This window comes from Rhodamnia argentea, chromosome 10 (assembly GCF_020921035.1).
Source record: "Rhodamnia argentea isolate NSW1041297 chromosome 10, ASM2092103v1, whole genome shotgun sequence".
Taxonomy (NCBI): domain Eukaryota; kingdom Viridiplantae; phylum Streptophyta; class Magnoliopsida; order Myrtales; family Myrtaceae; genus Rhodamnia; species Rhodamnia argentea.
Genome location: NC_063159.1, coordinates 19,767,771 through 19,780,941, shown reverse-complemented (window position 1 = coordinate 19,780,941; position 13,171 = coordinate 19,767,771). Strand labels below are relative to the sequence as shown.

At 42.7% G+C, this 13,171-nt stretch overlaps 2 protein-coding genes across 2 annotated transcripts; one reads left to right on the top strand and one right to left on the bottom strand.

The window, feature by feature from the left end:
• Window positions 1–1,356: 1,356 nt before the first annotated feature.
• LOC115747661 (cathepsin B-like protease 2) lies at window positions 1,357–4,663 on the top strand. The gene is made up of 10 exons (XM_030683894.2): window positions 1,357–1,721; window positions 2,379–2,432; window positions 2,510–2,590; window positions 2,713–2,869; window positions 3,059–3,138; window positions 3,221–3,346; window positions 3,489–3,707; window positions 3,885–3,998; window positions 4,089–4,124; window positions 4,222–4,663. Exons 1-10 carry the CDS (start codon window positions 1,650–1,652, stop codon window positions 4,354–4,356), a joined length of 1,074 nt encoding a protein of 357 aa, XP_030539754.1. The 5' UTR covers window positions 1,357–1,649; the 3' UTR covers window positions 4,357–4,663.
• Window positions 4,664–7,618: 2,955 nt separating this feature from the next.
• LOC115747660 (LRR receptor-like serine/threonine-protein kinase RPK2) lies at window positions 7,619–11,437 on the bottom strand. The gene has a single exon (XM_030683893.2). It carries the CDS (start codon window positions 11,159–11,161, stop codon window positions 7,811–7,813), a length of 3,351 nt encoding a protein of 1,116 aa, XP_030539753.1. The 5' UTR covers window positions 11,162–11,437; the 3' UTR covers window positions 7,619–7,810.
• Between the last annotated feature and the right edge of the window lie 1,734 nt (window positions 11,438–13,171).

Genomic DNA, 13,171 nt, shown 5'->3' with positions numbered 1-13,171 from the left:
TTGACGTGCTTAAGTCTCTAATTGATATCGTCGAATCAACCATTGGTGCCATCTTCATTGATTGCAATTCCTCAGTTGGTGCTGTGTGGAAGGTAACAATACAGATTGCAATCTCTCATATTAATTTCATGCTATATTTCTCAAGTCAAAAACATTCGGCTCGGGTTATTTGTTTCTAATATCTCGATTTACGATAACAATTGAAATTTTGTCTGAGTCTAATGTAGATAAGAACAGATATTGAACATTATCGCGCCATGGATGGGTTAGGCCCAAGTAGTTTAGTTTTTAAATATATACATGATTATTTTGCTTCCTGTACTTGGGATCTGATATATTTTTTAAATTAAATAATTTAGAAATATTAGTATTTGGCCCATCAGCAGGGTGGCATGCCCATATTTTTCTATGGACGGGCCTGGAAGTTTGAACATGGGCCTGGATGAGACCATATAAATTTGGGCTAGAATGGGTCTGGTCGGGCAACCCATTTAGGCCTTCAAAGTCCAGTAATTGGAGGTTGTAAAAGAGGTGATCGGAATTCGCGGGTACGCCCGATATAGTCGGGTCATAAGATCCAAAACATCGATACCCTCATTGGGACATTGTGATCTCATTTTTTTAATTGGTCCCCGTAATATACATAAAAGAGCTGAACATCTCCCACGCGCCGGGGTGAGGTTCTGATGGCAATCCTCGTCGCATTATCATGCTTTGCATCGTTAATTGCGGGGCGTACCTCCGCCCGCATCGGCCGTTGCCACTCAATCGTGTTGGCAGGGACCGGCTTTTTTGTCAGCCTCCGCTCATGGGCTCCGACCGCAATTACACCATCCTCCATGCGGGTTGCCTATTAGCCAACGTCAACCTTGGCTACGTCCTCGCCATCATCCCAATTTATATTGCCGAGGTTTCCCCTATCTCCTCCCACGGCAAGCTCGCTTCCTTCCCTGAGGTATTTGCTGACTTTCCTTTCTAATTTATGTAGCAATTTTTTCTTTTCTTTTTTGCTTTACGTCGTTCAGGTGTTCTTCGACAACAGCATCCTCGTAGTAACTATTTCTTTCCCAAAGTCTAGTAATTGAAGGTTGTAAAAGAGGTGATCGGATTTCACGGATACGTGCGATATAGTCGGGTCTTGAGATCCGAAAAATCGATACCCTCGTTGAGGCACAGTCCGTATTTCATGAAGGAATCGCCGTACAAGCAAGGGCTTTTTAATATGCATTTTCCCTCAAATAATCAAAGAGAGAGAAATTGCCCCATGTTCCGACCGTAAAAAGGAGACCAAGAAGATAATGAGAAAATTCAAGGAAATTATCCTGGGAAAATGGTGGGCACTTGTAATAATGAAATTGGTCCTTAAAGTATCTGTCTGCCGTGACGAATCACCCAATCGGATTGCTTTGATGTCAGCTCCAGTTGAATCTGCGGTAAAAACCAAGAAAAGTCTCTCTCTCTCTCTCTCTCTCTCTCTCTCTCCGACTTCTTGGAATCTTCCCCCCTCTTGCTGCCTTCGTCATCTTATCTTCTGAATCTGTCTGATCCTCTCTGCTGCTCGAGGGGAAGTGCATAAATTTCACTTGCCCTTTGCAGTTCCCTCCCACGGCCATCTTCTTCTTGTTCCTCTTCCTTCTTGAGGGAGAGAGATGGCCGCCAACCAGCTGAGTTTTGTCAAGTTCTTGTTTTTCTTAGCAACCGTCTCCATCTTCCTCGCTCAGGTAATCAGACGATGATCGCCTTCTCTCTCTTTTTCGCCTCGTCATCTTTGGTTTGCTGATGGACTATGTAATTTGAGCTCGTTTCTCTAGCTTTGCTATTGGTGACCGATTACTCTTGAAAGATAATAAACAGCTCTAAGAATTGCTATGAAAATTGGAGATAGTATCCCGTTTATCCTTTGACAACACCAGCAAAGATGGAGGTTTTCAAGTAAAGATTTTCTTTTTGCAAGTCTGAATTTCAGTTGATTTCGTGCCGATCATGGTCTTTTAGATGGTTTACCTGCTATCGTTTTTCGGTCCAGCTTTAGTTCCATTTTTTGAAGTTTGGCTTGTTTTCGGACCTTGAGGAAAGGACTCGGTTTGAGCCTGTTCATCATTCTCCTATTGCGTTGCTTTCGATTATGGGAGTTGCAAACTTGCTGCTTTGAATCAACAATTGGTCGATGTCATCTTTTACCATTTTCTCCTCCAAAGAAAGTGATAATTTGCTTTTGAAAAGATGGGACTGGTCTAAAATAATGGGGAACTCGAACAAGGGCAAGAAACCTGATGATCATGATTGGCTTTTCAATGAAAACTGAAGGTCATCATGTCTTGGTTCTTTATCATGTTGCCTTAGTGAGGATGTGACTTTCTTTAACCATGTCTCGGCAGATCGATGCAGAAAAAGCACTTTCCCAGCTCAAGCTCAACTCTCATATACTCCAGGTAATACACAGGACACAGATCGAAGCTCGTATCTTTAGTTTCAAGAACATGTGCTGAGCTTGAATATTTTTATGCAGGACTTGATAGTCAAAGAGATAAATGAGCATCCCAATGCTGGTTGGCAAGCTGCCATGAATCCTAGATTCTCAAACTTCACTGTAAGTCTCCCAAGGCTTCAAAATAATAAGTCTATTCTATTTGCAGGAAGCCATTTTGTGTTTTGGTTATTGTCCCGCAGGATCAAGTCCAGAGATTGATAAATATTTTTGGTATTTCCCAGGTTGGCCAATTTAAGCATCTCCTTGGAGTTAAGCCAACGCCCCATGGGGAGCTGAGACAGGTTCCTGTCAAAACTCATCCCAAATCCTTGAAGTTGCCAGAAAAGTTTGATGCTAGGACTGCTTGGTCCCAGTGCACCACTATTGGAAGAATTTTAGGTCAGCTTGTTTGCTTGGTCTTTCGTTTGGTTTCTTCTAGATATTATGCTGATGCTTTCTCTTTATTGTGTCTGATGCTGGATTACCTACCAAATGGCAGATCAGGTAATCAAGCAATCAAGCTTCTGCACCTTTCATTATGACTCGTATGCTGCGGTGAAAATGCTAACGATGTTACCTTTTATTCGAATCAGGGTCATTGTGGTGCATGCTGGGCATTTGGTGCCGTGGAGTCACTGTCAGATCGTTTCTGTATCCATTTTGGAATGGTAGCTAATCTCCAAGGGATTATCCTTAGATGCTATTGTCCTGTTTAAAAACTTATTCATTTCCTACAATGTCTTGTTTCAGAACATCTCTCTGTCTGTCAATGATCTTTTAGCCTGCTGTGGCTTTATGTGCGGAAGCGGTTGCAATGGAGGTTATCCCCTTTTCGCATGGCGCTACTTTAAGCACCACGGCGTTGTCACTGAAGAGGTGGGAATCCTTTTTTTTTGGCATTTTGATGAGCATTTGTCTAAATCCAAAGGAGTTCAAGAGATGGTTCTTTTCCGAACTTTTTGCATCATGCTAAATAATCTTGATTCATACCTAATGCACTTCTATCCTGATTTAACAGTGTGATCCATACTTCGACGATGTCGGCTGTTCCCACCCGGGTTGTGAGCCAGAATATCCTACCCCCAAGTGTGTGAGGAAGTGTGTGAACGGGAACCAGATGTGGAGGTCCTCAAAACACTACAGCGTCAGTGCATACAGAGTTGATTCCGAACCATACAACATAATGGCTGAAGTTTACAAGAATGGACCTGTGGAGGTGTCTTTCACTGTTTATGAGGTAATGCCAGAAGACTTGGTTTGGACTTTTGTAAGAGGATCCTCTGGGATGGTCAATAGAGGCAAAAGTACATCATGCATTTTTCCTCTGCTATCATGTCCCGCTGACCAAGATTTTGGGACTCTGGAGCTCATCAATGCCATTCTTTTGTGCGTCTGTAATGTCCATTAATTGCAGGATTTCGCGCATTACAAATCAGGCGTTTACAAGAACCTCGCCGGTGATGTGCTGGGTGGTCACGCTGTTAAGTTGATCGGCTGGGGAACTACTGACGATGGCGAGGATTATTGGGTACATAATCATCTGGGCATCTTCTTTCTTGATAACAGTTAATGAAATCAATTTCTATGTCTGATTTTCACTCTCTTCTCCTTGTTGCAGCTTATTGCGAATCAGTGGAACCGAAGCTGGGGCGATGTATGTCTCTGCTTAAGCTTTTCACATCGCACCAACAAAAGTTTGCAATCGTGTTCTTGGGTTTAAAGAGTTCCTCTTTTGTCTCCGTGAATTGCAGGATGGTTATTTCATGATCAGAAGGGGCACTAATGAGTGTGGTATTGAGGAGGATGTGGTCGCTGGTATGCCTTCGACCAAGAACCTTGTCAGCTATGTTGCGAGCGTGGATGATTCTGGGGATGCTTCACTGTGAAGAATGTGAAATTCCGCGTCATATTCTATGTTGCACGAACACCGGTAGCTGGGGAAGATGACAGTTTGGACTCCATCCGAGCATAATACTGCACAGAAGCTACGTGGTGCGTGTACATCGGTTGCCGTGGAAGAAGATAGATTGGACTCCATTCAAGCGACAAGTTCCTTGGATGCTAGTCCTATTATGGAAGTGATGCTTTTTATGCTGTTTTCTTTCCTTGTATCAATCAACAGACACTCCTGTTTCCGCAAGAACCCTTGAATACCTACTCTAAATTTATACAAGCTGTACTCATATTTCATTACCAACTGCAACTATACATGCTGCAGAGTTGAACCTCGACCTGATGAGGGTTCCCTCTACTATGAGCCGAGACATTGGAAAACTCCATTTATGATGCATAAGTCAAGACCCTTGATGTCCATGCAGGGCATGTCACGTTTAATCTCCCATTTTCTTGTAAAATCTCTCCCCTTTCCTGGGAACCAGATTGCTCAGAAAAAAGGAGAGGCTGTCATCTGGAGGGTTCCAGTGAACAATGGAAATCTCATGTACAGGACTCAGGAAAATGATAATCTGTCACCCTGCAAAGACGAGTAGGCCTACATGTGCATAAACCAAGTGTCAAATTCAATGTCTTTTCGCTCATAATTAAGTATAATTCATACGATTCCATAGTACCATCATTTCACCAACTATTACTTAATTGGCAAAGCTTTATTAGCCAAATATGTCCACAACCTAGGGGATTGACAATACCGATAAGAACAAGTATCTCACAAATGACCTCCTTCCAGTTTCTTGGATCCAGTTCCTTGCAGCTGTTTGCCAAAAGGATAGATGGTCCTCAAATCATGCTGGGTAATAGATGAAACAAACTGGAACTCAATCTGCAAAAACGTGGTATTCATATATTGCTGTTGATTTCATATCTTCAGCCTGCCAAGATCTTGTCTATATTTGCTACAACCAAGGTGTCTCTTTCCCACACGAACCATTCGAAGAAGTGTCAAGTGTAAGGCACCAATCTTGAAGTGAGATGACCCGATGGTTCCTTAAGGTAGATAATCATAACCAGCGTAAGCATGTCATCTGGCCAATGCAGTAACATGCCACCAAAACATTATAATGTTCATGCATTTAAAGAGCCAGTGGCAATCCGAGAATTGTTCAGGTTAGTGTAAAACGTACGTTAAAGTAGTTGCATCAAGGACGTCAAAGTCAACTATGCAAGAAACAGTCGATCAACAGCTTTGTGCAAGTGTAACCTCTACTGACCACTCCCATCAGCAAAGCACCAACAAAATGGTTCCCAGAAGAAACAACATCCCAACCTCCTAGAGGATAACAGAAGCTGTACATCTAGCAAATATCCAAGAGAGACACAGAGGCATTCAATGCATCACTTAATTCTCTCTAAAAACGTTTGCCGCATCACTTCGAATAGCAGTACGCAGAGCTAGCATCTTCCTTCAAATAGAAAATGGCATAAACTGAAGAAGACTGATACATTTACCACAATTCATTTTACGTATTGATGATGGAATGACAACTAGGGGAATGGGCTCTGCTATTGACAAAGAAATTTGTGGAAGTGGAAAAACACATGGTAACAAAATGTCAAATATATCCTCATAGTAAATCATGAGAAAGGGGAAAAAATGATGACATGAAAAATAGCGTGAACATATGGCAAGGACTGGGTATTCCATACCAAGAAATCCCATTACCTTCTAGCAGTGGAATGGACCATAAAAGCTCTACCAGATGTCGTAAATCAAAGGGCAATTCCATGAAAGGAGAAACCACTTGTATAAAAGGAAAAAATCACACATTCATTTCCTTTCAATAAGCATGAAGCACCTAGCATTGATTAAGAGTCTCCGAATATGGAAGTACAAGGTGGAGCTTACCAAAATATCATGACTGACGGATCATCTGATGACCAGGAGTATCCAACCCTGCCATCACATGTTCCTGAAACAGGGACTGATGTATGGAAAGAGAATATAAAAATTCTGAGAACAGCCACGACCAAAGCACCACCCTTCAACACTGTCACATTTATAACAAACACTCAGTGATTCCATACACGGGATATTCGAGACTAGGCATTTCTTTAAAGGGATAATGATTAATGCTATTTTCTGAACTGAGCATTTGTTTTATGAATAACTGAAAGTTTAGACCCGATATACAGAACTTTTGAGGTAGTCGGTAACCTGTGATAAAGATGGGTACCAAAAAAGAGAAGAGAATTTGTTCCAGCTAGAATTAAGATGTGAAAAAATGTGTAAATCTTAATCAGGTGGCTACGATTGCTTGCTACCCCATCTTTGATGATTTACTATCCACAGTGTATGTTTCAGGACACTTCCTAGACCTTTGAGAAGGAATCGCAAAAGTAGATGGTTTCTCCTGTACTTTCAACATGCTTATCCTCGTTTAAGAATTTCATGTTATTTAGGAAGCGAATGGCGGATGAACTATTCTTTTCAGAACCGCCTTTCATGCTATAGGTACGAGAGGCAGTGACGTGCTACTGGAGCATGTAAAATTATCAGTCTCCAGTTCTGTAGAGTAAGACCTGACATCATGTTCTATTCAACTGATACTGTGTTGATGACAAATTGACAAGCATGAGGGCAATTATGAAGCAGAAGAGTTGTGCAAAAGAAAAAAACTATGGTTAGGTATATCGCACATGAGAATATCAGCAAAAAAAGAAAAAACGATATATAAAACTCAGCCAGCACCCTTTTCCATTTTTTGGTCTCAATTCAAACATACATGGCTGAATGGAATACATGCCAAACTCCTAACTCGTGACAGTAAATTCAATGAGGGAGAGAAACCATCTATAAAATGCTAAAAGTCTGAGTTCACCGGGCAGATCGTTTGACAGCCATTCTTTAGTCTACAAGAGGTTCATGTCAATTGTAACAAACGGCCTGAACGGCATGATCAACAAAAATCGAAGCACACTGACCTCTGCAGCGCATGTGCCACGGGCTGGTTTTTGGCATATGTGTGACAACAAATATGTGACAAACAATATGATGCAAAACCGGACCTCTCATCAAATGTACAACTCCACCACACTTGTGGCCATCTCATCATTAGCGTCCCACATCTTTCACTAGGGAGCTCTGGTTATAATTAACAATGTCCAAGATTATTAGTCGTCTTACTTTCACGACGAGCCTCTATTTGTAATGAAAAGTTACAAAATGAAATAAACAGAAGACACAAATATAGGGCTGTCATGATGGCTATATTCAATTTGGGAATTTGACAACCAGATTCTACCCCAAAAGGAAAAAGGGAAAAGATCAGCCGTTTCCTCTTTACATGATATTTGACTGAATAAATGATAAACCAATGGTCAATTACAGGTCCCTATCTCAACATTTTTCCAACTTACAGAAGAGCTATGTTGACCAAACCTCCACTAGCCAGTTGAGGGCTGAATGCACTTCAGGCTTTGAGCAACTTGCTTCATCGAAGGCCTTGCAGAAAGATGTTCACCCGTGCACATGACAGCCAAGTGAAGCATCTCAACGAGATCATCATGTGGCCCAGAATCCCACAGGCCAGCTGTGAAAAATTCGTCAGCTTGTCCCTGTCGGAGAAGCATGCTAGCCCACTGCACAATATTGAAGCCGTTTCCAAAGGAAGAGAAAGAGGAATCCAGCGCCTTCTTATCAGATATCAACTCTAAAAGGACAACACCATAACTGTACACATCTGCCTTGTCAGAGACACGGCAAGTCATTGCATATTCAGGAGCAACATATCCAAAAGTCCCAGCTACATCGGTGGTGGCATGAGTCTCAGAAGTACCCAAGAGCCTAGCCAGCCCGAAATCAGAAAGATATGCGTTAAAGTTATTATCTAGTAAAATGTTGCTCGGTTTGATGTCTCGATGCAGCACTCTTGGAACGCATTCGTTGTGCAAGTAGGCAAGAGCACGTGCGATATCCAGAGCAATCTTGTGGAGAACGCTCCACTGCACAGTCCTCCTTGGCCTATCCTGGATAAATTTCTCAAGGTTGCCGCCAGGCAAGTAATTATAGATGAGGAACATTTCAGACTCACTCACATGGTATCCAATCAGTGTAACGAGGTTAGGATGCTGAACTCTTCCTAAAGTTCTGATCTCAGCAGAAAATTGCTGCACACCTTGAAATCTTCCAACCGAAAGCCGCTTGACGGCCAATACCACTCCAGGTACAATCTCAGCCTTGTATGTGGCACCAAATCCCCCACTGCCAATGCAATTTTGGATATTGAAACCACCAGTAGCCCTAACAACATTTTCATAAGTCAGCTCAACACCGATTTTATTGAATGTTATGACTTCTTTTCTTTCTGAACCTTGACACAAGACTGATTTGCATCCGAATCTCTTCATACACAAAAGCAGGACAACCAGCGATATCAGGACACAAACAATGATTGAGGCTGAAGTGATGGAAGCAATTTCTATAGGCTTGAATCCATTGCCTCCTCCCAGTGAGCTTCCCGTGGGAGAATAAGCTGCTTGTTGGGAACCATTACCAGAGTGCTGCTGCTCCCACTCAGAGGAAGATGGAATAGTGGTACAAGGTTGGATATATGGATTACCTAGCGCATTTTCGCACTTTACAGACTCTGAGTTAAGAGGGACGGGCCCAGAAAGATTGTTGAAAGACACATTGAACACTGAGAGAGAAGTCATGTTACTGAAGCCAGCAGGTATCTGTCCAGATAGTCTGTTATGATCCAACTTTAAAACTTCTAGATGCTGAAGTTTTGCGAAAGCAGCCGGTATTTCCCCTGCCAGAGTGTTCGAGGAAAGTTCCAAGACCTCCAAAGAAGTCAGCTGAGCAAGTTCCAGAGGAATTGTACCAGAGAAGTTATTAGTTGACAGAGATAGCCACCTCATATTCATCATCTGGCCAATATAAGATGGTATGGATCCTTGAATCTTGTTTCTGCTGAGATTAAGGTTCACCAGAGCAACCAAATTGGCGAAAGTACGAGGAAATGGGCCTATTAGTCCGTTACCCGCCATATTCAGAAGTTTCATGCAACTGCACATGTTCCCCATGTCCACAGGAAGTTCTCCCGTTATCTTGTTGTAACCAATGTCAAAAGCTAGACCAGCCAAGTAACGGCAGAAGAGAAACGAGTATGCCGAAATATTGCCCTCGAGATTATTCTTGTTCAACCATAATCCATAGAAAGGGGGTGCAGATAAACGGTCAAAAGCAATAAGTAAGGAAGGGATGGGGCCAGAGAACATATTTCTGCTGAAATCATGCAATACAGCCAGATCATCGGCATTGAATGAAAAAGAAATAACGCATGTGCGAGAATATTGATAGAAAAAGTAGGCGTAGAAATCAACCATGTTGACACGCCGCACTCTTAAATTAACGGACTTTTGAGAACAGTTACGAGTAAAACTTGGGATATGTCCCGACAAAAAGTTTCGGCTGACATTAAAGATGATCATGCAAGGAACAGGAATTTCCTTTGGAAGTGATCCAGTGAAATTATTGGAGCTCAAATCAATAAAGTACAAGCTCTTACAGCTGCCAAGCGTTGGAGGTACTTGTCCCTCAAAGTAATTTTGAGCTACATTTAGAATCTCCAAGCTGGAACAAGATCCCCATTCATGAGGAAAACTTCCCCCCAGGTTTGAATGTGGCGCCCAAAGTACCCGTAAGTTGGGAAGTTTTGCGATGCTCTCAGGCAATTGACCCTCAAAAAAGTTGAAGTCATCTTCACTGTTCTCCTCTAGGGGGTCCTCTACGCCGAAAACTTTTCTGGAAAACAAAGGCCCATAGTTATTCTTGAACACGAGAACCTTGAGCTGATTGCAATGACCCAATTCCGGAGGTATAATGCCACTCAAGAAGTTCCTAGACACATCAAGAACTTCAAGCATTCCAAGATTGCCGAGTGACGAAGGTATACGATCTTGTAACATATTCGACGACAAAATCAATGACCGTAACTGACTGCAATTTCCCAAACTTGAAGGGATCGAACTCGAAAGCAAATTGCCAGCGAGGTTGAGATGCTCAAGTACACCACACTTCTCACCCAGTTCAGGGGGAATAGGCCCCGCGAACACGTTATAGGACAACGAAACTACTTCTAGACTGCGAAGCATGGCTAAGAATGAAGGAACTGTGCCATTTAGCTGATTCCCAGAAAGATCAACCACTCGAAGTGCAGTACAATTCCGAAAACCGAAGGGTATGGGTCCTCCAAAATCGTTAAAACTCAAATCAAGAACCTCCAGAAAGCGAAGTTGGCCAATTTCTTGAGGAAGCTCACCGAAAAACCCATTAAACCCAAGAGACAAGACCTTGAGCTGAGAAAGCCGCCCTATCGCAGGCGCTAATCTACCCCTCAATTTCGCCGAATATGGCGAACTGTGATTGCCACCCACAAAGTCCGAGCATGGAAATAGTAAGGAGAAGTTACCTCGCGCGTCCACGGCGTCGTACTCGGAGCATGCAGAGCTGAAGTTAGAAGAAATGTGAAGAGCAGTGACTCTCCGAGAGAGAGAGTCGCATGTAACTCCATTCCAAGCGCACGAGTCTTCGTCATCCGGGTTCCAATTCGAAAGAAACCCTAATGGGTCCACAATGACGGCAGATTTGAGCTCCAACAGTGCATGCTTATCGCCGTCTCCGTCGGGCACGCCCGAACCCACCGACCCGAAAACAGCCCAGAAGAGAACGATCGAGCAAGAAGCGATCACCGACCCGAAAGGACGAAACTTGCCGGGATGCTTCCGTTGCATTTCTCAAGTCTTGAGGCGGTCGCTCCAAGTACTCGGAGATAAAGCGAGAAAATACGGACCAAAAAAAGAAAGGGAAGACGAACCCTACCCACTTTCCAAAAGCAGAAGCAACACGAGGTGCTTCATGGACGACGACGACGACGACTGAGCTCGTTCCAAGAGCAGATCGAACCGGAACACGGGTCGGGCCGATTGATCTGCGAAACGCCGTTCCAAGCTGGGAGGGGAAGCTTGCTTAGAGCGGTGTCGCTGTCCACAGTGAATAAGCTGGAAGCACTGCGAGTGTGAAAAGAAGAGCTTATACCCAACAGTGAACCCGTCACAGAGAGAGAGAGAGAGTAAAGAAACAAATCCGAGAAGGGAGAGAAAGTCGTGCAATTTGAGAAAAAGAGAAACTGTAAAAAGGTCGCCTGTAGCAGGTGCGTGCAGTGTCGCGTTTCGTGTCGTCCATGCGAGGCCCGTTTTCAAAAAAGGAAGAAGGAAAGAAGAATCAGGACAACGCCTCTTCAATCGCTCAACACGTTCTGTTTTCCTCCTGCTAAACGACTGCTTATGGCGCTTATTAAGCTTAATAGCCCATGGGCATCGATCCTGCTAGTAAAGAAATTGACGTGAAAATGCTAAAATCATAAGTGTGAGATTCGATTTCCATGCTCTATAACAAAATATATGTGAAAACTCGGTTCGAATATAATTTTTTTTAATAAGGATAGTGGAAATGAAAAAAGGGGAAAAGAAAAACAAAAATGTAAGTGAGCTTATTGACGAAAATCTAATCGAGCGCTCGAGACGGGTCGAGACCTTATAAAGCCCGACACACCAATTCCCAAATCGCCTCGAACCAAGTTACAACTATCTTTGGTAAAAAAATATATGTCGAAGGCTTTCAAATGTCTAGCCAGGCGAAATTATCTTCGCCAACTTTCTATCGTTTTTCATTTCGAATGGCCATATGGTAGTCGCGATAATTATCACTGTGATTACCGAAAAGATTAGTGTTAATCGAGGTTCTCGATAGAGCCCTCATCCTTGATTACGCCGGGCCGAGTTCTAAGTATGTTTTAGTGAACAATAACGGAAAGTCTTAGAATATTTAATTGCACGAGTTATCTTCGCCGACTTTTTGAACAATTCAGCACTTTGGAAAATCGAAAAATCTCTTTGTTTAATTACCTAACGTTGAAATTCTGGATTCGATAAGGAGACGCCGCCCATGTTGTGGGGGCCGTTTGTCTGATTCAATTAGTCAAAATCCGATAGACATCAACAAACCGAATGTGCTGCCAACGCAGCCTTTGCCGTGGTTGTCTCCGGCCGACCTGAAGTGCTGCTTCTCGGCGCCGGCGTTGAAGCGTCGGGGACTCCGTTGACGCATTTTACGATCGGGTTCTCGAGCCGTTCTTCCCCCCCTTTTTTTTTTATGATTACCCATTTTTCGAATGGCAGTGCTGTACTTACAATAATTATCACTATGATTACCTAAATGATCATGTTAATTAAGGCTCTCGATAGACCCAATAAGGGGAAAATTACAAAAAAAAAATTAAACGTATTGCACTTATTTTTTAATTGTGTCAATTAAGTCTTAAATATCTTCACGTTTCATCAATTGAATCTCTCGGACCAATTTGGGCAGAAATCACTAAGGGTGAGCATGGTTCCAAGGTAGAACCGAGAACCCGGAACCGAACCCTGTAGGATCCGCTCTGGTTCCAGGTTCCAAGGTATGCGAGGTAGGTTCCAATTTCCAAAAATTAAGGAACCTGCTTTAACGGGTAGATTCCAAGTTCCACCACCTAGAACCTGGACCCTAGATTTTGAAATAAATTTTTATATTTTTCTTGGTATATATTTTTGCACAATCATACAATATTATATGGCATCCGATGATGAGTGTATAATTTAGAGCCAAACAACTTTTTAGTTTTCAGATTTCAAAAAATGATAAACGTGTTCCAATGAATTGGTTTCAAGTTCTAAATGTAACTTGTACATAGCCTAAAACCACTC